Below are 24,298 nucleotides of genomic sequence, written 5' to 3'. Positions count from 1 at the left end.
AAGTCTGTAGGACATTTCTGTGTCTCCCAGTTCTGAATGGCGCAACTTATTAGTAAAAGTAAATATGGCTGGATAAAGAACTGACCATACTATCCTTTTATATGCTGTGGTCAAAATAACATGTTAACTCTACTACATCTGCCCTGTTAAAACCACGATCACAAGAAACGTGAACTCTACTCTATCTTAATAATTAACCATCAGGTCCAACTGCACCTAGTTTACCAGACCAAATTTTAGCTTTGATGTGTGCTGACACATTTCCTGCTCACAATACATGTGTTACCATTATGCTGTTTTCCACAGGTATAACCTTGACCCATTTGATAAGTACACAGATGCCCAGATCTGGCAGGCTTTAGATAAATGTCACATCTCTAGCATGGTGAGTCCACTACACCATTTGTTGTTATATTGTCACATCTCTAGCATGGTGAGTCCACTACACCATTTGTTGTTATATTGTCACATCTCTAGTATGGTGAGTCCACTACACCATTTGTTGTTATATTGTCACATCTCTAGTATGGTGAGTCCACTACACCATTTGTTGTTATATTGTCACATCTCTAGCATGGTGAGTCCACTACACCATTTGTTGTTATATTGTCACATCTCTAGTGAGTCCACTACACCATTTGTTGTTATATTGTCACATCTCTAGTGAGTCCACTACACCATTTGTTTTTATATTGTCACATCTCTAGTGAGTCCACTACACCATTTGTTGTTATATTGTCACATCTCTAGTATGGTGAGTCCACTACACCATTTGTTGTTATATTGTCACATCTCTAGTATGGTGAGTCCACTACACCATTTGTTGTTATATTGTCACATCTCTAGTATGGTGAGTCCACTACACCATTTGTTGTTATATTGTCACATCTCTAGTGAGTCCACTACACCATTTGTTGTTATATTGTCACATCTCTAGCATGGTGAGTCCACTACACCATTTGTTGTTATATTGTCACATCTCTAGTGAGTCCACTACACCATTTGTTGTTATATTGTCACATCTCTAGTGAGTCCACTACACCATTTGTTTTTATATTGTCACATCTCTAGTGAGTCCACTACACCATTTGTTGTTATATTGTCACATCTCTAGTATGGTGAGTCCACTACACCATTTGTTGTTATATTGTCACATCTCTAGTATGGTGAGTCCACTACACCATTTGTTGTTATATTGTCACATCTCTAGTATGGTGAGTCCACTACACCATTTGTTGTTATATTGTCACATCTCTAGTGAGTCCACTACACCATTTGTTGTTATATTGTCACATCTCTAGCATGGTGAGTCCACTACACCATTTGTTGTTATATTGTCACATCTCTAGTGAGTCCACTACACCATTTGTTGTTATATTGTCACATCTCTAGTGAGTCCACTACACCATTTGTTGTTATATTGTCACATCTCTAGTGAGTCCACTACACCATTTGTTGTTATATTGTCACATCTCTAGTGAGTCCACTACACCATTTGTTGTTATATTGTCACATCTCTAGCATGGTGAGTCCACTACTACATCATTTTTCTACATTCAAGGTTCTAACTGGGGCGACCTTGAATGACATGTTGTTACAGTAGTGTCAAAAAAAAGCATTCATTGTTCTAATTGGCATACGAGCTAATATAAACAGCTGGAACAGCATATTTTTAAAAATTGATGTCATTTTAAAAACCTGTTCAAAATTATAAACCATATTGGTTTCCTAGTTCAATAATGAATTTAAAAAATAATTATTTCTATTTGGAATTTTGCATGGCCTAGCAGTAGAGCGCTTGACTACTAACCCAAAAGTCTTACCTCTGTCAATGTTCTATTGACCTAATGTGTTTCTCCTTCCCCCCCTCCCCCTACCAACATACAGGTCAAGTCATTGGATGGTCAGCTGGACACCAATATAGTAGAGAATGGGGACAACTTCTCTGTGGGGGAGAAACAACTTCTGTGTATGGCCAGAGCTTTACTTAGGAACAGCAAGGTAAGATGTTTCATGGGCTTCTTTAGACAAAATGGCGTCCCTAGGCGGGGGTGAGGGGGGTACTCTGTCCCAGGCACCATTTACTGTTTTTATAGAAATGAACTTCAAAATCAAGTTTGCCCCATGCATAAAAGAATAGAGTTACAATACACTTCTTTAAAGAGTGGTAGGATGGTAGAGCATACACCTGCTAACATGAAATTTTTAAGTTCGGATCCTGGGTTCAAATCCGTAGGACTTCATGGAGTTCACCCAGGTGTAATGGGTACCTGAATCCACTTTCTAAAATTCTGTTGGGTTGAATAATTCTGTGTTGTAATACATCCATGTTTTTATTATTGGCTATTAAGCTATTGTAATTTATGTTTAGATCACAGGCCTTGATCATCAAACAAGAAGAGCACTTACAATCTTACATGCAGTATTGAAATTATTGTGTAACTAATGTCAACTTGTACATACAGGTACTGATATTAGACGAAGCCACGGCGGCCATTGACACAGAAACTGATGCACTGATACAGAGCACCTTGCACGATGCATTCAGCCAGTGCACCATGCTCATCATAGCCCACAGGCTCAACACTGTCCGGTCGTGTGATAAGATTTTAGTTCTAGATGAAGGAACGGTAAGTGACAGAGCTCACTACTTGTAGTTGGTTGTCTCCCCTGCAAGTCGTGTTAGGCATAGTGTTTTTAGTTTGACTGATTACTAAATGTAAATACAAAAATTTTAAAACTTGCAACAACATCAAAAAAAATTATTTCTGAGATCAATAATCCACTGGCTAACCTTATAATCCAGTGACCTCTATAATCATTTCCACAAGCCAGCTTCTATAATCCTGTCTGCTGACCAGTCTAGCTTAAATCACCTTGAAATCAAATATCCATATACCAGCCTAATTCCTTAGTTTAAACCCTGCACATTTGGTAATTAATGTTATTCTCTACCTGTAAGCTCAACAGTCCCATACACATCAATTAAAAATTTCCTCTAATATCTGACATGAAGTAAACATCCATTTAAAATTTCCTCTGACATCTGACATTGTTTGTTGACAGATGAAAGAGTTTGACACACCAGCCAGCCTACTCAACTCTGATTCAAAGTTTAAAGAGATGTGGGAAGCAACGCTAGACTCCTGATGTTTCTCTCACAAACCTGGCCTGGAAGAGAAATCCCTGTGTAATAGAGGAGAATCTGACAATAATTAGGTCACTGCCTCTGTAGGTCAGAAGATGCAAGTAGGATCAAGTCAAACATTTACAGGGGAATTATCTAAATCCACAGTGTGTTAATCTTTAAGGATCAAGTCAAACCATTACAGGGGAATTATCTAAATCCACAGTGTGTTAATCTTTAAGGATCAAGTCAAACCATTACAGGGGAATTATCTAAATCCACAGTGTGTTAATCTTTAAGGATCAAGTCAAACCATTACAGGGGAACGTGTTGGGAATTATCTAAATCCACAGTGTGTTAATCTTTACTTGTTGGATTAATGGACCCTGCATCAGCTGGTCTTTGACACGCTTCAGTGAATCACTTCAGGAAATGAAGAGATGCAAGTCTAGGATCCCTGACGGGTTGAAACCATTGGATGACCCCTGATATGGGTGTATTAAAAGACCCAGGGCTCCTATATGACTACTATACTATAATGCCAGCATTATTTTTGTTTGTAAACCTCGGAGGCCCTTGCTGTGGCCAATGACGTGTAGCTCATTATGCAACGTGTTGTGTTTGGTGTTGTGTTTTCTCAGCTCTCAGCCAATCAATAATTAATTCGTTTAATAAGATTGACCTGGATAATTACAATCAGTTCATTCAATCAGTTTATCTAGGCTAATTATCATTTGTTCTTTCAGAGAAATCGATGTAATTCAACATAATTTGTTCATTCTACAAAATGGACTTGGGAATATGAAATTTGTTCATTCAGAAAAATTGTCATGGAATCTTGTAATTTTTTCATTTAGCAAGTTCGATGTGGCGTAGCTTGTTCATTCAGTCAAATAGACTAGGATTTTTGTAACATGTCACCAAATCTTCACATGGCTAGCTGTGATCAGTTAAAATGTGATCCTGTGAATCACAGTTTTTTTGTTACCTCCAAATTAATAGATGCAAGTCAGAAAATTTAAATATTTGTTCACAATTCTGGAATGGATTTTCTAGTTCGTCATTCAAATCAAATGCAAGAGTTGCATTCAGCATATTTTGTGTACATTATTGGTTCTGTGATCTAACTTCATTGCATTTTTTAATGTATTTGTTTCATTTTGACTGTTGATGTGTTTATTTTCAACCAAAACTGATCACCAAATAAGTGAAGTGTGAACAGGTGTCATACTTACCTCCTTGTAGATGCTACTCAAGATGCTGGACTTTAGGTTTGCTTTGGTCTGCTGTCAAAATCAACTGAAGTCATCAATGTTTTAAATATTTCAAATATTTTAATTTTTTTAATTTCTTATAAAACTTATAGCTAATAATTGTGTTTTAACTTTTGATTTGTAAAATTACATTAAAACCAAATAAAATGTATGCCAATTTAAAAGTGTAGAAAAAGTTTCTACAAAACACATTTAGTTATAGTAAATAAAATGTAATCATATTTTTTTGTAAACCTCTTTATGGTTCAACTTACGCTACAAGTTACATTGTAGTACTTTGCTCCAAAACTTATCCCCCCTCAAAAAGAGCAATCAGAGTAGTCTGTTCTTGTTGGCTTGTGATATACTGTAAAACCACTGAAGCTGGAGTTACTCACAATAATCAATCGTTGTTCATTGTTTTTTTTTCTGCATAATTTTGTTTTTTACTGTACAGCTGGGCCTTATGAAAACTCATATTCATTAGCAACAAAGTGTTTAATTAAAACTGGTTGTTTTGTTTTTGTAAATTTAATTACAAATTTTTTAAACCTGTCCTTAATTGTTCTAAGTGGAACAAAGTCTATGAAAGCAAATCCAAAAAAATAAATCTGGGTGAAATCAGAGTCAAAATAAATCTGGCTGAAATCAGAGTCAGTGCGCCATACTTGATTTTGTTGGAGGAAATCCCTTCCAATTTTACATTTAAGAACGAAGAAGAAAAATATACAAAGTAGTTTTATTTTTAAAAATGGTATCAATCCTTTATCCAACAAATCATGTCTAGAATCTAATGGATTTAATTATAGAGTGGGCTGTAGTTTTTTTTATCAATGGATCAATGAAAATACCTAACTTGTAACTATAAATAGGCCTAAAATTTATTTATTTTTGTACCAGGATGTGCTTTATTCTGTCAGTGATAGACCTAATAAACACTATGCTTATTTTGGCCAACTGTGATCTTTATTTAGCTTCTATTTATTTTATAGGCAACCAATCATATATTTAAAAATAAATATCATACTGAGGTTTTTTTTCTGTGCCAATAAGGCTGTTAAAGTAAGGGTTAAGACTGGGGTACCATATTTTCATATAACAAAACACTTCATATTGTTGTTTTTTTTGGTTTTTTTTTTTTTTGTTTAAAGTGCAAACAGCTTTAAAAATATAATTTTAAACATATTATATCTATTACGGTTAGGGGCTAGGTTTAATCAATGTAAAATAATATATTTTTTACAGCAAAGATTAAGAATTTAAACTAAATTAATGAAATAAGCAGCTTTTTTGTGTTTATTTCCTCAAAAACTGTTGGTGGAAATAAGCATATTGTTTATTCAGTCTTCCATAGACTACAATAAGCACTACCATTGTATTAATAGCGAGCTTTATATTTTGTTTTATAAATAACAAATGGAAGTTACCTAACCATAGCTATGAGTAGGCCAACTCTTATCATTGTATCAATACTTCTGTGTAAAGACTGTTGTTAATATTGGCATTGTTTTTAAACCACATTGTATCTTATTGTAGAAATAAATGGTGTTCTGCAACAAGTTGTGAAGCAAAAACTGTCCATACAAGTTTTGTTATTTTAATACTAACACAATACATAAATGATACATTTTAAAAAGTACTGAATTATGCTTTATATGTGCATGTTGTTTTATGTATGTATGATTACATGTTTTAGCACTGTATATCCAACTCTGGCCTGTTATTTTTATAATGACTTACATTAAGTCATTGTTAATGGTCAATATATATTTTAAACTTTTTGGTAAAAACATACTTTTACTACAATTTAAACTCTTTGGTAAAAACATACTTTTACTACAATTTAAACTCTTTGGTAAAAACATACTTTTACTACAATTTAAACTCTTTGGTAAAAACATACTTTTACTACAATTTAAACTCTTTGGTAAAAACATACTTTTACTACAATTTAAACTCTTTGGTAAAAACATACTTTTACTACAATTTAAACTCTTTGGTAAAAACATACTTTTACTACAATGTAAACTATGGTAAAAAAAAATACTTTCACTACATCTTAACCTCTATGGTAAAAACATACCTTCACTACATTTCAAACTTGTCGATAAAATATCCTTATCACTCTACATTTTATAATATCTATCAATTATATAAAATAAAAAGATTTATTTATTCTAGATTATTTCTTCTGAAGATTAAAGCTAAATTTCCTTCTTTTAATTTCATAAAAGATAATTGTTATAGGCTAATAATAATTAACTTTTTACTTGTTCCATTTGATTTTTATTTCCATATCAAGTATGGTAAAAAAAAAAATCCCAGATTTTTATAATCTGGTTTGTTTTTGTGTACATAACAGTATTGAAAAATTATTATGTTTTTTTTTGTTATGTATGTGTCACTTGACTTTATGCTAAAATTATTTATTGTTGCAGCACATGCAGTAAACGAAACAAACATTTGTTAAAAAGAATTATGATCTGAAAAGGTTTATCTGTTGAAATATTTCCTCACAAAGCAGGCTTGAAATTAATTGAAAAGTTTGACCAAGCAGGCTACAAAAATCACATGGTAAAATCATACTTGTATTGTAATGAATTCAAATAAATTAAATTTAAGTAAAATTGACAGATGAAGTAGAGTTCATCTGTGTATTACCTGGGTTTATGTCAGGACTATGTGGTCAGCAACATTCTACCCTTAGGGGTCATCCATATATGACGTCCACAATTTTTTTTTATTTTGGACACCCCCCCCCCCCCCCCCCCCCCCCGTCCACAAAAATCCACTGTTTTTCTTTATACAAGTCCATATGCGTCCACAAAAGCCAGTTTTTTCGGACCCCCCCCCCCCCTCACCGCGTGTGGACGTCATAAATGGATGACCCCTTACCTACATGAGTTGGGTCTGGTGCCCACCGAGCTGGGTGGACACAAGGTTATTCTGAGGAAGAAGCCAGTGAACAGAATGTAAATACTTCAAGGTTACTATAGTCACATGCTGTGTCACTTGACCATACCATATTAAGTGAAATTCAATATTATTAAGAATTTTTTTAAATGTTAGTTTAAAATATTATTTTTAAATTGTTAGATTACAAATGCTTTACTTAATGATTTAAAAGTTTTAAACAATAGACATTTATTTACTTAGTTGTTTGAGATGTAGTTTACTGTAGCTTAATTAATATATTTAGTCTTAGATCTACAGTAAGTTTTGTAGTTTCTACTCAAAAGCCAATGCCAAACTTAGCTTTATTTAGCTGTAGTTTTTAGCAGAGGAAAAGGTTTTTTTTTTTTTTTTTTCAGGCTAAACAATTTTTGTTTCAGTTTCATCTCTATCTTTTCACATTTATAATTTTTAACTTCACCATCCATTGGAAATACTCTTCACATTAAAATACACTTATTACCTCAAGGAATTTTTTTATTTTGAGCAAAAACTTATCCCCAATTTTAATTTTAAAACAATTTTTTGAGAACATTATCTTTAAAAAATAGCACACAGTATTAATATCAATAGATTGATATGGCTAGGAGTGTAATAATAGGTTTATGTATTTCCTCACTGGTGATTTATTTATAATTTTTGATGTTGTAGTTGATAATTTGAGGTTCTATCTATGGAACTGCTAGTCGTAACAACCCAGTAACATTGTTTTCTATACAATTTATATTAAGCTTTTAATCCTTTAATTTGTGTACAATTGTAAACAGAGACAAGCATTTAGCATGATATTCATTGTACCTCATTTTTTAATGTCATTTATGTTGAGATGTTTCTACTTTAATCACTGTATTTATTCACTTTTGAACAGATAAATGTATAGTTCCTATGTATGAAATAAGAAAATATGTATTAAAAGAAAGAAACTCAACATTTTTAGCAGATTTTAATGCGCATTCCTTAATTTCTTTTTGTTTCATGGTTTTGTATTTAGGTATGTAATGAAGATCAAAGTTGAGTTGACCTGCTTTTGCAATCATGCATCTAGCATGACAAGTCTAAGACTTTAGAGATAGGATGCGCTGGTTCTTTTATGCATTCTATTATTTTTTAATTAAATAATTACACAATATGAGATAATACATGCTAAAAATGAAATGTCAATTGTAACATTTAGAATAATCTAAAAGCATCAATACAATCAAGCAAAAAAAAATGGTTTCAATATAATTTTAATGACCAAAAAATAACCCAGCCTAATACCACACTTAATCAAAACATTGAGCTTCTCTATTCCAATGAACACACATAGCAGAGAATGACCTTATATTGAGCACATAAAAAACTATGGAAGACCATTCAAGTCTAATACTATATGAACACAGTGAAATAGTATACAGCTATCCTCATTAACAACAAGAGCCAGAAAATATTTATGAACATACAAGAATACATTAACATGCAATCTAGTCACAGCATTTGTATTGGCTAGTATACACTAGCATTACTGGCAGATATTGATTCACATGAGCCTATCAGCCCACAGAGAATGTTGCGGAATGATGTTAACAGTATCAGCACCCACCCTACAACTACTCATCAGATATACAATTAAGTTGTCAATACAAAAACCTTGAACCATTTCTTAAAAACTAAACTTATAAATTAATTAAATAATGACGTTCATTAATTAATGTGTTAAAAAAAACATAAGTCTAGTGTAACAAATTCTGTTACTAAAATACTACTATTGTATACTGATCAATGCAACACTCAGAAAGAAAAACAAACAAAAAAAACTTTTGATTGTCTGAATTTCCCTGCATTATATCACTCAAAAGATTTTTAAAAGATTAAATAACATCAAAGTTACAGTGAATATTAATTGGATAAAATAAAGCTATCTAACCACAATCACAGACAAATTTAATTAAATAATTATTTGTAACTTACATAAAAAAATGTTCCTATTAACATTAGACATTTATATCTTAAAATATAATATCATACTGGGGTTGTTTTTTTGTTTTTTTTTGGAAAAAAACTATTGAAGTAAGGGTTAAATTGGGGTACCAATTCTAACAAAATACTTCCTTTAACACAACCTGCCAATATTTTAATAAGTATCAAATTTGTATTGTGTTGATTACTAACAATTCTATACAAATAAAAGTTAATTTATTCACAAAATATAATAAATTTTTTAAACAAATTTATTAATAAAATACACACTTTCTTAACTAATTTACTCACAAAATACTAAACATTTTCTTAACTTATTTATTCACAAAATACTACACATTTCCTTATCATTCAACATAATGACAGGCAAAATCAATCAACTTAAAACAAAATATTGCAATATTTTTCAACGCAGCGTGGAATTGTTTATGGTTTCAGCAGCAACATTGTAACAAGGTGAACAGCTGCCACTACCTCGACTTTCTGGACTGGCGAGAAATTTTCTTACTTCTAGTTGTCTTCAGCAGGTTGTAGGATGTGTAGTGGCAGTGTTGGGAGGAGAGGAATGGAATGTAGAACGCTCGGAACAATCGATGGGACCTGGGAAATAAAAATGTAAATTAAAACACACAAACTTCATTTCAAAAAATAAATAACTGATAGGCTAGTACTTCATTTTTTTTTTAAAAAAGAAAGAGCATCAGAAATCTTTTTCTTCTTTGTTCTTAATTTTTAGCGTTGGAAGGGATCGAGCCTTATCTGCCAGAGTGTTTGAACTCGAGATTTTTTTTCAAATTTATCAACCATGGGCTTTTTTTTTGCCGACTCGACCACATCTCCATCACAATTAAGGATAAGTGTCAACTGGTTATGCGCCATTGAGGCCATTGATTTCGATTTCAGCCTGCTTTTCTTTTTGGATTTGCTTCCATAGCCTTTGTCCAACCAAGAACAAACTACAAGGCAGCAGTTGTTTGATTTTTGAGTTGTCTCTCCTAGAGGAGTGGCTGTCCCCAGCTAAAGAGCCTCATCTTCCCGAGGGTTCGAACTCGAGACTTTTCAGTTTAGCAACCATGAGCTTTACCGACTCGACAACGCTGCCCCCCCCCCCCCCCCGCATCAGAAATGAAATATTAAAGGATAAACTGCTTAACTTCCAAGGGTGAAAAAAACTTTTCTTTCCTTTATTTACACCTGTCACAGCTATTACGACTTCCCCCTCCCCACTACACACACAAAGAACAATCTAAATTAATGATTTTAGTCTAATAGCACTTTAACATGTATCATAACAAAAATTGTTGACTTTTTAAAAAGCGAAGCATACAATAATGAACACAGTAGTCCTATATATCACTCCAACACACACAATACAAAGCAGCAAAATAAAAAAATTCTACACATAGTTCTCCATAAGGGCCTTATCTTAGTTTGTAAATAAACTCACTTGCTAGCATCAATGAACGGGGCTTGTTTGACCACTGTCCAGTCTTTGTGAGTGGAGTATCTAGGCTCCAGTGCTGTCTCATCCTCTGTGTCTCTGTCTATCAGGTAATGGCATCTACTTATGTCAATCTGAAACAGAAACAGTTTGTTTAAAACATAGGGACTTACATTAATCTGAGAAACAGAAACAGTTTGTTTACATATCGACTTAATTTTGTTTTCATTTACACTTCTAATAAAACATTTTTCTAAACATTAAACTTTTACCAGACAGAAATCTCCACCAGAAAATAAATAACCTTTGACCCCCAGACAACACACTCACATATCTGGAAGGTTCCTCTCTATTGACATCATTCATGTCTGAGGGTATAACACGTGTTGCGTCAGGACCAGCTTCGTATGGTTTAGGCAAAAGACCTTTGAACTCTGACTGTAGAAACTGTAGGTTCCAGCTAAAAAAGGTAAGGTATCAATCAAGCTATTTTAATCCCTGCAGCCATTATCTTTAAATGACTGCAGAAAATCATGCAGTATTAATTTCTGCAGTCATTTACTATCTAAAAGGAAAAATGTACAGGTCTATACCCTCAAGTTGTTTACATTATTTTCAAGAATGGACTATTGTAGTTCCTTCAACAAATTTATTTAGATTCAACATGCTAAGTTAACTCAAATAGGATGGTGCAGTATGAAGGTGGAGCACACAATCTCTAGCCCAAAAGTCTCAAATTCAGATCACGGATTGGAGTCTGGGGTCCAGTCCTGGAATCCACCCAGCTCATATGGGTACCTGACTCACATTAGAGAAACAAAGGCAGCTGAGCATAAGGCTGACCACAAGGTCATTGATACAGATGAACTCTACTTCATTTGTGTCTTGTGCAATAATGGGAAAAGATGTTGAATTGGCAAGAAAGGATGTTACGACTAGTCAACTAAAAACAGCCCAGACTTGTCAAGACAACAGCCCAGACTTGTCAAGACAACAACCAACACTTGTCAAGACAACAGAGAGAAGAAAAAAACTCACTTTGGTCCTGGCAGGAAGTAAGAACTTGGGAACCTGTACCATTCCTTCCCCACACACACATTCACTGTTTTATCTGGCGCCAGGGTGTGGATTTTGGGGTCTGCCGCCACCCTGTGGAGCTCAACATAAATGTCTAGTGGTGCGTGGTAACCTGGGTGGGTGCAGGGAAAATTGGATTGGTTAAATGGTAACCTGGGTGGGTGGTGGGAAAATTGGATTGGTTAAATGGTAACCTGGGTGGGTGGTGGGAAAATTGGATTGGTTAAATGGTAACCTGGGTGGGTGGTGGGAAAATTGGATTGGTTAAATGGTAACCTGGGTGGGTGGTGGGAAAATTGGATTGGTTAAATGGTAACATGGGTGGGTGGTGGGAAAATTGAATTGGTTAAATGGTAACATGGGTGGGTGGAGGGAAAATTGGATTGGTTAAATGGTAACATGGGTGGGTGGTGGGAAAATTGAATTGGTTAAATGGTAACATGGGTGGGTGGTGGGAAAATTGAATTGGTTAAATGGTAACATGGGTGGGTGGTGGGAAAATTGAATTGGTTAAATGGTAACATGGGTAGGTGCAAGGAAAATTGGGATATTGGCAGACATCCAAAAGGCCGACAAGACAAAAGGCAGACACAGACAAAAGTTATAGTTTGTCGGCCTTAGGTTCAGTCTGCCTTTTTACAAAAAAAATTGGATAGGACAGTTGGCATTGAAATCTCTAGCATGGTTTATGGCATATAAATTTCTAATAGCACAGCAAACAGGAATGACTGCTGTCCCATAAGTTACTCACCCTGATACACAGCCACTATCCTAGAGAAGGAGAGAACAGCAAACAGGAATGAATGCTGTCCCATTAGTTTAAATACTCACCCTGATACACAGCTACTATCCTAGAGAAGGAGAGAACAGCAAACAGGAATGAGAAGCCAGCTGTTACCCAGTTGGTCCTGTCTGTGTAGTGGATGTGTCTGTTCACACCATGTAGCAGGAGATCCAGTAGTCTCTAGACAAATATATCTTTCGTTTAAATCATGGAGTAAGTTAGCACCTAATATTTGCCTCGCTTAACTAGATCTTAATAAAAAATGTTCTTATTGAATTACCAGTATGTGATTGCAATTTTTTAAATCACAGTTTTCGCCATTTTCTAAAACTAACGTGAACTTGTCATAGTCAAACTTTTTTTTTATTGTTTTAATAGAGAGAAATGTTACGCTTTTTTAAAAAAAAAGTATCTAAACCTCGACCTAATGAATTTTTTTTTTTTTAGTGTCACTGTGTTTTGAAAATAATAAAGAATATAAAGTCTACATCTTCTAGTCATATTCATAGCCTATTTATTAAAACTATAACAACAGTCAACTTGTTTAAAAATGTAAAATATTCTCAAGTACACCTTAAACCTATAAGAAAAAAATGCCCAGAGAAAGCAAATATTACCTGCACAGTGTCCAGTACTAAAGCTGAACCCATGGCAATAAATGGGTAGATGGGGAAAAGAAATCTTTCTTCCTGGAGACAAAAAAGTTACATCAAGCTGGGGATGAGCTTTAAAATAACAATAAACCAAACTGGCTGTTTAGATGTAAGGTTTGGTACTGTAAATATTCTGTTCATCAAAAGATAGAGCTAGTTTTAAAATAAAACAAGCATAATTTTAAATAATTATGATCTGCTAATGAAGTAGATTTTATCTGTTCTGTGACCTCAGCATATAAAGGAAAAGGGAGGTGATTTCTGCACCGAGCCATCTTTACTTTCCCTAACATGTCAGATACCCATCAGAGCTGGAATAAGTCAGGGGCTTCCTATAGACTTATGCCCAAAATTTAACAAAATAACTTTTTAGCAGAAATAAATGTAGTTCATGTATAGAAAAAGCTAGAAATTTTTTAAAATTGCAACCCAAAAAAATTCAGTTTTAAACACTGAATTTCTTTGCAACAACTGTTGTGTTTCTGTATAATCTAACAGTGTATTTTGTTAACAGCTAGACACTAAAATGGCAGACCGACTTTGTGTAGCTCTATAATACAATGGTGTATTTTGTCTAGAACAATAACACTAAAATGGCAGACCTACTTTGTGTGGCTCTATAATACAATGGTGTATTTTGTTTAGAACTATGACACTAAACGTGCAGACCTACTTTGTGTGGCCGTGTAAAGAAGATCAGGACCCAGATGTAGAGTGGGGAGAGGGCAAGCAACAGGGATTGTTCTGTGGACAAAAGCATGGGTGGTTTTTTTCTAACAGGTCTATCTTGTTTCCTGGTAACAGTCTTGATCTAAAAGTCAGAGTCACTAAAAATCATACAACTCTGTTTTACATTTTTCTTAATAATCAACTTTGCTTTATTAAAAATTGAGTAAAAATAACAAAAACTAAAACATGTGAAATCATTCTTGGTGGATATGGTGCACTGTCATCTTTACAATATTAGAAAAGAAAATCAAATAAAAATAAAGCTAAAACCTTCTAGGACATGATACTTTGAAGTATTTTGTTAAATTTGTGTTTTACTTACTTGAATAAGATTCTGGTTTAAGGAACCATAAAGTCAGCAACTGCAAGTCAACAGATGGTTTGCATGAACAAATATATTTAAAAATCTATACTACCGAACACTAGAAAATTAAGCCATAATTAGCACATTTTTTTTTAAAAAATCCACACAGCCATTGATGAGTGTGATACTAGATTATTATTTTTGTAATACCTGATATACAAACTACGAAAAGTAAAAAATTTTACCAGAAATGGTAGTGATCCCAGGGCCATAAAATATGCAAGGTTAAAGTTCAAGAAGCCATTGATGATATAGTATGATAGAGGCTCAACACCTGAAGAAATACAATTTTATTTAATTATTTTGATACGTTGATTTATGATATTATTTATACATTCCTGACTAAAGCATCAACATTTCATCAAATTCGTTAACATTTATTTAACCATGCATGATTTTTCTAAGACTTCTGTGATTGATGAATTACTTCTAGAAACGTATCATCTTTAAAACATTTGACTACACAGTTTAAATTTTTTTTTTTTAAAGTCAATGTTTTATTTTTACTTACTAATTATATTTCTATGGTTCACTTGTAATATTTTAAATATTGTAATGCTAAAGGATTAGGTAGGCTGAAGTTACAATAAATTAAGCTTTTTATATTTAGATATTGATGTTAGCTATAGTCACCATATGTATAACTTTCTATATTTAAATGTTGATATGTTAGGCTAAAGTCACCATATGTATAACTTTCTATATTTAAATGTTGATATGTTAGGCTAAAGTCACCATATGTATAACTTTCTATATTTAAATATTGATGTTAGGCTAAAGTCACCATATGTATAACTTTCTATATTTAAATATTGATGTTAGGCTAAAGTCACCATATGTATCACTTTCTATATTTAAATGTTGATATGTTAGGCTAAAGAAAGTTACCATAGAGTTCTGGGCCATGTCCACTTATAACATTGTATAAAACAATATTTAACGGTGCTATCACTAACTTCCCATAGAAATGCATGTCAATTAAAACCATTGGGACCTGGAAATGAAAAAATGAAATTTTTATTTATTTCATTGATGAGCAAAAAAAATAAAAATCAAGCTTTATGAATTGGTATTTAAAATTTATAATAAGATTTAAAGCTAGGTGACAAAATAATATGCTAATGAAATTAGCAGGACAAAAAAATTGCACATAAAACAATGCGATAAAGAGGTTTTTTTTTTTATTTTTTTTTTATTGATGTAATGATCACATGTAAAATAATAAAACAAAATAAGACCGAAATAAAGTTTGCATTTGAGAATTTTCTGGGAGCGTAACAGTTATTAAAATTCTAACTAATTGAATCACATTTTGTAAGTCTGGTATATTTTACTGTTTAAATTTTCAAACAAATAGATCAAAAAAGTTTTAACAACTTGAAGAATTCTTCATTGGTCTAAAGAGACATTATTTCAAACAGTTAAAAATAGTTTCGTGTTGAAAAAGCTTTGTAAGATAGTTAACTCACCATAAAAACAATCAAAGAAATGCCACACCACTTGAAGAAGTTGACATATCTTTTGTGTATTATAAGGGCATCAAAGGCTATAGGGATGCTGAGAAGGAAATTTGTAAAAAAAACTTTTTTTTAAGAAATGTAAACATTAACAAGAGGAAACAACTTTCTAAAAAAAAAGAAATAAAAAATTGATGTAGAATGTTACTCACCCTAGTGCACCAGCAAATGGCCAACCAATTATTGCACTTGCGGCTATAGACATTATACTAATCTGAAAAACATTACATACTTTTTAAGCGCATATAAACTCATAACAGAATTCAAAAGAATGGGCTATTTTTAAATTTTAGCAATTTGACGTTTTAACCGTAGGATTATCTAGAATTTTTCATTTCAAATTAATCAATAAAAGTAAAAATGGATCAAATGTTTTATTTTATCCAACTAAAGCAAAATTTCTATTATATTTCTCAGATAAATAAAATTGAAATTTTGATAATCATACTTTTAAAATATGCTGTAAATTTTGCATTTACAAATAAAAAAGAAAGCATGACATTCCTAACTCAATTAATTTTAACTCATGAAAAAGCTGCCATACCATACCACATTAAACCCTACAATAACCTACTCACATGTACATCACCAACACAACACCTACCACACACCAATACATTAACCCCTACAACAGCCAACTCACACATATATCACCAACACACCACCTACCACACACCAGCTACCACACACCATCCACCACTACATTGACTTCTACAACAACCTACTCCCATGAACATCACTAACACACTAGCTACCACACACCACAACCACCAAATCAACCCCTACAACAACCTACTCACATGTACATCACCAACACCACCTACCACCGACCACACACCACCATCACCACATTAACCCCTACAACAACCAACTCACATGAACATCCCCAACAAACCAGCTACCATAAGCAACCATCCACACACCACAACTTTAGTCTCTACAACAGTGGTTCCCAACGTTTTTCGAGTGGCGACCCCCTTTTATAAAAAGTAAGTGACACGCGACCCCCATAGAATTAAAAAAGCCGAAATTAGTATGGAAATTAATAAGCACTAAAATAAGATTTTCTAGTAGACTTTCAATATGAACTACTCTTGATAACTTTTTAATAGCATGAGTAAAATTGCATACTATTCACTAAACCTTCGTGTAAATGTAAAAAAATTTTTGTTAACGCCAACATATGTCATTATAATTATCTTCATTTTGTTTTTAATTGAAGAATAGCGTTGAAAATATATTCTCGAAAAGTCAATCAATTTTAGTTTGGGTATGAATGGTGAATACTAAACTAAAATTGTATCTGCAGTTTTTCATTTTACTCGGAATCATTCTGCAAATCAAAGAATTCATCTTGTAATTCATCGGTAATGCTGGCAACATCAAGGGAAGAAGAGAATGGGTAATGCGTAAATGCAGATTCTTCTTTTTTCAGCTCAGAGAAATAGCGATGCAGTTCGTTTTCAAGAGATTCAAGATGCCCAGAAATCGCTTCTTTCAAAATTTTAATTATCTCACAGTCAGATTCATCTACCACACTGCAGAGTTTCTCAAATTTACAATGTTTCCAAGATTTATTTTGTTTACCGATTTTGCAGCTTTGATAAAAATGCCCCGAGATTATCATGGAAAGTTATAATATTCGTTCATTTTCCCTGAAGCTTCAGGTTAAAAGCTTATCCTGATGTTTGAACACATCTGCTAGTTATGATACTCTCTCCAACCACTATATGTCGTTTTAAGTATACCAAAAAGTCTTGTTTCCTTTGCACTTCCAAGAACAATTTGATTTCAGATTTCAATTCAAAAACACAATTCACAACATTTCGTTTGACAGCCAGCATACTGTAGTATAGAAGAGCAGAACCTCGTGATCTATATTAATGTTTTTGCTCAGTTCTTTAAAGGCTCCAGATTTTATATAGTTTACAACTTACACTAGCAATGGACTCTTGATGTCGATTGGTTAGGGCAGTGGTAAGGGAGCTAAATCATTTCTGTTTGCTGAAAGCCCGATTTTAAGCTAAACATAGATGGCGCACCATCCGTACAAACCCCCACAGCCGTTCTAACCCATTTTAATCATCCAGTTTCAAAAAAGGTATTTATTTTCTCCATGCTATCTTCATAAAAGAGCAACTCTTCTTTGCTATCATCCGCATGAATATAGACACAGACCAGCAACTGCGAACACGAAATCACGTTTGTTGATTTATCAACTTGAAAAGCAAACAATGGTGAAAGCTTAATTTCAATAAAAATGTGTTATTTAACATTTACGTACATGCAGCGTTTGATGAGATTTTCTCCTATTGTTTTTTTTTATTTTGCTTGGCATTTTCTATCCCGACTTCATTTGATGCTTGCACTAATGCTGGTGAAAATTTCCTGTTCGATCAAGTCTCTAACATTTGCAACTAGCTTCTTACCGACGAAAGAGCTACATATATTTTTTGGTGTGTTCCGAATTACCTCAAATGACGTTTTAGTTTTGAAGATTTCATAGATTCGTGACTGACAACAACTTTGTACAGTGCGCTTTGTTTCTTCTCTATTACATTTCCAGTGATGTTAATGAAGCCGAATTTCAAAAATTCTTCTAAATATTTATGTTTTGTTTCAAATTACTAAGGTTTAGTATACCAGTTGGCGACCCCCCAGAAAGACCTTCGCGACCCTCCTGGGGGTCGCGACCCCCAGGTTGGGAACCCGTGCTCTACAACAACCAACTCACATGAACATCACCAACACACCACTGACCACACACCACAACCACCACATCAACCCCTACAACAACCAACTCACATGAACATCACCAACAAACCAGCTACCATAAGCCACCATAGTTAGGTACATGGAGAAACTGCTAGGGAGAAAAGCTGAAGCAGACGCAAACATTCCAGCAGAGAACAGCAGTAGGATGAGGGTCAGCCGTCCAACATTTGGACCAAACATCTTACACACTCCTCTGTAAGACATTCATGACACATTCATTTAAAGTTACACAACATTTTGGGTTCAGTCTTAGTCTAGTTAATAATTAGGTTCATAAAATAAGAGATATATCTAAATATACATTAAACTGATTTTGCTAATGGCAGAACATTTTTTCTAACCATACATTTTACATTAACTCACTATAAAAAATTCTATTAAGATTTATGTTAACAATTTGGGTGACTATCATTTGTAAAGAGGCATTTGTTTGGCCAGGTTTTTTAAGCAAGACTTTTGCAGGCGAAGGTATTTTAAAGGAACATTTGTGTGGCCAGATTTTTTAATGTGAGTGACCAGGTTTTTAAAGTTTGACCTTAGTGTGGCCAGGTTTTTTAGAGGGACAGGTTAAAACATGGACATTTGTGGGTTTAATAGCTCATACATCTACTTCAATCACAAAAGATGAAACTCACCTGTAAAACAACATCTCAGAGATGGCACAGCAAACTCCCAGCATGCATCTGGTCATGTAAAACACTAGGATCTGAAAACATTGAAAATTATAATGATCAAGGATGTATAGGCTTACTTTGTAAGACAAAGCTAAAAGCAATCTAATATACAGAAATGTTTTTAAATTATATTTTAACTTTTTTTTTTTGAATTAACACAAAAAGAGGTTTTTAAAAAAAAAGCAGATCAAATTCTCTGCATGAAATAAAAATTATTTTTCTTGTAAGCTTCTAATTCTTCTCTTTTTACTTGCACATAATATGAAATATGGACTAAGATATTCACATGTGAGCTAGTATCAACTTACTGTGTTATCACCCAAAAAGGCAGCACATAACTTCATTGGCAGGACATGAAGGAGTATATATGCGTAAGAGCGGATGGCGTAAGCTGGGGAATATTCCCATGTTTGGAAACCCCTGCCATAGTTCAGAAAATGAGCCTACAGAGCATGAAACAATATTTTATGTTACACATCACATAATATTTCAACTTGTCTGTAAAATATACAGTAGTTATTGTTATAATTATGGAGCGATTAGAGAACGCCAAAACATTTCTCACTGAAGACCCTGATAAGATTAAAATACTGAATGATGTGAGAGCTTTAGTATTGCTGAGGTAGGCTTTACACCAATGCATCGTAATAAATCAAAACCATACTTTGAGTTGGTTTAGTTTTATAATGTACAAAGGTTTTTTTATTAAGTTATTCTTATAAACACCAAACAGCCACCAATCATGTAGCGTGAAAGAATCACTGTTAAAGGAATTTCAATTAAGGATGGCATGGTTGGGTATTAAACAGAACACATGATTGCTAGCCCTTTCATTTTTATCATCTGGTCTTAAGTGCTTGTACTAAACCTGCATCTCCTGTAACAGGTGCTTCGAAAAGTAAAGGTCTCCTTGAGGGCTGAGGTCAAAGAAGTCATATCTACCTAAAGCCACCATCAGGCCTAAAGATACTAGCTTAATTCGTAATTGACATTTCAAACAAATAACTGGTTCATAATTTTAAGTTACGCAAACTTTATATTTTTTATATATTAGTTTCCTTTAGTCACGTTAGGGTAAACGATCCCCTTTCTGACCTAATGATCCATAGCATAGATGAAGTAGAGTTTATGTGTCTTGACGTCTGCATGGGAAGGGATAGTGTGGTCAGCACTATGCCCAGATACCTTTACTTTCCCTAAAGTGGGTCAGGTAACCATCAGAGCTGGTTAGTATCAGGGAAGTCCTGAAGTCGCTAGGATAGCATTCAACTAATTTTAAACAGACTTTCAGAAAAACCTACAAGCTCCCAATAGATGACAGTAACAAGGGGTACCATTCAACTAGTTTGTTTAAGAAAGCTTATGTTAGACCTACAGGCTCCCAGTAGTTGTATGTTTCATCACAGTCAAACAAGACAGTCACTAAGGTAGGTCTCAACTAGTTTGTTTAAGAAAGCTTATGTTAGACCTACAGGCTCCCAGTAGTTGTATGTTTCATCACAGTCCGACACCACACTCCACAGGGCCGCACACAATCTGGCTGACATGAGAAGCTTGAAAGCTGTCCCAGGTGATGGCGTCCATGGCTCGTTGTTAAACACAGAGGGGTCTGTGTGGTTTGCCGCAGATGGCACACTTCTGGAGATTTTAAAAGAAACAATTTGGTTGGATTACACCAAACAAATTTTCCTTGAACCTAACCAGGCTGCCATTAAGCCAATCCAATTTTCCGTGCACCTATCCAGATTACCATTAAGCCAATCTATTTTTCCTATCAGGATGTATTAAAACCACTCATGGAGACTGCAATTGTCAATTGGGTGCATTCATGCCTTGACAACCACTGTTTACATTCAAACATGTCACAAATGTGACAAAACAGTCCAAAAAAAACTCTTTTCACTGGTCATTTTAAGTTAAGGCCCATTTTCAAAACATGAAAAAAACCAAACTACACAGAGAAAAAGATTGGCGTTTTCTGCCATTTTAATTTTTATACTTTAAAGCTCCAAAAACACTAATGTGACTAAATGATCGCATTTAATTGGTTGATGGCTTATATTATGAAATCCTCAAGCACAGGTTTTCTCTAAATTAATGCTAGAATCTACCGGTACATTAAATGAATAAATAATAAATAATAATACTAGGCCGGTTCGTCACTTAGATGGCTGGATTGACCTCTGACCCTGAAACGTCACGCGTCGTTTTCTGACGGTTTCTACGTTTATTTTAGGGGTCCTATCCACGACAAATTAAAGAACTGTTTATCTCGCCAATTCTCATCATTATTTTAACACAAAATGCTAATAAAATGGATAATATGACTTAGAATGCCAGAAAAAATCGCGAGAATTGTGTTTGTAAATAATGAGAGGATTTCTAGTGGAGCACTCTCCGTAAAAACTGAACCGCGGCCAAAAACGACCCAATAACGGGGAAAACGGCTCTGATAACACTAAATTAATATATAATTGAGATAATTACCATGTATATTTACAGTATTATCGATTCTACTTTCCAAAATCTAATTCCAAAATGAGGTACCCACGCTGACATTTCTATCCGCTATTTTTAGTATCATGACGTCATTGTTACGCTAGTTGCCAGACTGAAACAACTAGTTTTTGTTTTTTACGGAATGAACTGTTAAGTCTAGTATTTTAATTATTATTAAATATTATTCAATTGTAGCATGTGCGGAAAAAGTAAAATTATGGACATTATTATTGTATTAGTAATTTTATTAGTATATTGATTTTTTCTTCACTGTGGGCCGACCGTTGCTGCATTCGTGACCGGTTGTTAACCTCGTCAACGCCGCGTGGCCTATTCGTTTATATAATCAGTGATGCTCGTTCAGTGGCATTTTTCAGCGCTAGGCCTAATTACGGGCGATTTTTAGACTTAATTGATTGGCCGTTAGCCTTTTTCATTGCTGCGTATTTTAAAAAATGCTCGTTCAGCGGCCTTTTTTTTTTTGGCGCTAAATAATCTGTTTACGGGCATTTTAAGCGTTTATTTATTTATTTTTTAAAGCTAGACGTAGATCTAGTTAAAAAAAATATTTTTTTTTTATACAGCTGGCTGATATGCGAACTTTAAAAAAATGACCGAGCTTTAAAAAAAAAAAATGACCAGAAGGGAAATAGGTCTGTTTTTCAATTAGCTTGAAGAAGGGTGGGGGGGGGGGGGGGGTCGGAAGAGAGAGAGAAGTGAAGACACCGACCATCTCGTGTACGCGTGTTCATTCTATGACGTGTACTATAGGCCTGCTGAAGTCACGGTGACCCCGCGACCGTGGTGGGATTTTTCATCCACAGGATAGTAAACATAAGCAAGCAATCACGCGAGTGACGATGTTTGGAGATTTTATTTAAAAAAAAAAATTACATACGTCATGTTTTCAAGATGAAAAAAAAAATGTAATGTAAAAAAAAAAAAAGACACTAATACTCATGTATGAACCTCAGCTGCCATACTGTTGACTCAATATAATGTGATTGAGTGTAAAATGTATTTGTATTTATAAACTATCTTACCTCTTAATTATTACTATCATATTATTTTATGCATATTATTTAAAATTAGAATTTGAAATAAAAATATTTATTATGGTCATTTGATTTATGCAGGTGTTCATTACTTCATAAAATGGTATGAATAACATGTAGAGTAGAATTTAATAAATAATAAAATAACTAGATTTCTCTAGATCTAGTTTTATTATCAACCAGTTGCTTTTTGTTATTTTCCGGTGAGCAAATAACCTAAGCTGACGCAATTACCATGGCGGGAATTAAAAGCTCGTGCACACAAGTCCACGACGTCATGTTATGCCGGTCGAGGAGCAAAAACGATGTTCTGACTTTCATTTTCCATTCTCGGAAAAATTTTAAATTCTCTCTTTTCTCGTCAACCGATTAAGCTAGATATTTAAATGTGGTGTCAAATGTTCTCTTAAGGGGTAAGGAACTTAATGGTGTATTTGAAATAACAGAATATTTTATTTTAAAAAATCCATAATTAAACCTAAATAATACATTTTTCCCAAAAATTTTAGTGACACTCATTCTCATACCACCACTTCACCCGCCCCAATTCACCCCTTCTTGCCTAAAACCCCTATGTGTTAGATCTAATTCTCGATGATATTGTATGGCCTACGATTAAGAATGAATTTACAAGTCACCTTTCGGATGTAACTACGTTTGATTTTTTGGTGTTCCTAGCATTGTTTTGATTCACGTTTCGCTTGTTAGCCATTTTAGAGGCTAATATAATTTTATCGATTGTAGTGGCCTAGCGCTTACTATTATTATCGAGTTTCTTTACTTACAGACTTTTTTTTTCATTTTTCGGTTCTTTATTAATAACAAATTTTTATTAAATTTAAATTTCCAATCAATACGAAACAGATCTAGAACCAAGTATTATAAGGAGCCAATTTCTCATAGGCCTATTGTACAAAAAAAAGAGTGACATTTGGGGAGTCTTGAGTTTCTTGTGTGGTTGTGGAGGAATCAATATAAGCTTTGGAAGGGTAAAAAGAGCACTTGTTACAGAATCTTGTTTCTAGCCTGTAGCCCTTTCATTAGGCCACTTCTTTTGGGATAGTGTAGTTAAACTCTTTACTCTTTCACACATGTATAGCAAAGCAGTTCAAACCCTGCAGTACAGAGCAACTCAAAAAAGGAGGTTCAGAATTCATAGATTTATGACAATTGTATGAGATACTTAGTAATCATTGGGACTGACAACTCCACCCAGTTTTTCAGAACCAATAATTAGCCTAGGCTTGGATAAAGTAGGTGTGGTGGTACTTGCTTAGTGTAAAATGAACAGGGGTTAAAAAACAAACTACAAAAGCACTATACTCAGGTAAATTTGGCCTGGAAAAAAGATCAGCTATAAGTCTTTTGGAGAGAAGTTCCTGATGGGGGGGGGGGGGGGGGGGGGGTTGGTTATTTGGGTGATAAATAAGGGATTAAGG

At 34.0% G+C, this 24,298-nt stretch overlaps 2 protein-coding genes across 2 annotated transcripts in view; one reads left to right on the top strand and one right to left on the bottom strand.

The window, feature by feature from the left end:
* LOC131927174 (ATP-binding cassette sub-family C member 5-like) overlaps positions 1 to 4,448 on the top strand; it is a 96,705-nt gene extending 92,257 nt beyond the window's left edge. Inside the window, exons 29-33 of the mRNA XM_059282894.1 lie at positions 307 to 385; positions 1,888 to 2,001; positions 2,466 to 2,630; positions 3,067 to 3,266; positions 3,441 to 4,448. Of these exons, the coding sequence (XP_059138877.1) occupies positions 307 to 385; positions 1,888 to 2,001; positions 2,466 to 2,630; positions 3,067 to 3,150 (442 nt within the window). The 3' untranslated portion in view covers positions 3,151 to 3,266; positions 3,441 to 4,448. The remainder of the gene's footprint in view (positions 1 to 306; positions 386 to 1,887; positions 2,002 to 2,465; positions 2,631 to 3,066; positions 3,267 to 3,440) is intronic.
* Positions 4,449 to 9,356: 4,908 nt separating this feature from the next.
* LOC131927178 (alpha-1,2-mannosyltransferase ALG9) lies at positions 9,357 to 23,616 on the bottom strand. The gene is made up of 17 exons (XM_059282899.1): positions 23,498 to 23,616; positions 20,778 to 20,943; positions 19,614 to 19,748; positions 19,267 to 19,337; positions 18,662 to 18,824; positions 16,009 to 16,070; positions 15,809 to 15,896; positions 15,228 to 15,333; positions 14,525 to 14,613; positions 14,298 to 14,337; positions 13,920 to 13,990; positions 13,211 to 13,282; positions 12,641 to 12,773; positions 11,771 to 11,921; positions 11,063 to 11,192; positions 10,739 to 10,866; positions 9,357 to 9,891 (listed from the first exon to the last, which is right to left on the bottom strand). Exons 1-17 carry the CDS (start codon positions 23,569 to 23,571, stop codon positions 9,762 to 9,764), a joined length of 1,809 nt encoding a protein of 602 aa, XP_059138882.1. The 5' UTR covers positions 23,572 to 23,616; the 3' UTR covers positions 9,357 to 9,761.
* Positions 23,617 to 24,298: the final 682 nt, after the last annotated feature.

The sequence above is a fragment of the Physella acuta genome, unplaced genomic scaffold (genome assembly GCF_028476545.2).
Source record: "Physella acuta isolate Inbredline_101_S28 unplaced genomic scaffold, ASM2847654v3 ptg001379l, whole genome shotgun sequence".
NCBI lineage: Eukaryota > Metazoa > Mollusca > Gastropoda > Physidae > Physella > Physella acuta.
The sequence above is the reverse complement of the archived record's forward strand: the minus strand, read 5'-3'. Positions and strand labels throughout refer to the sequence as shown.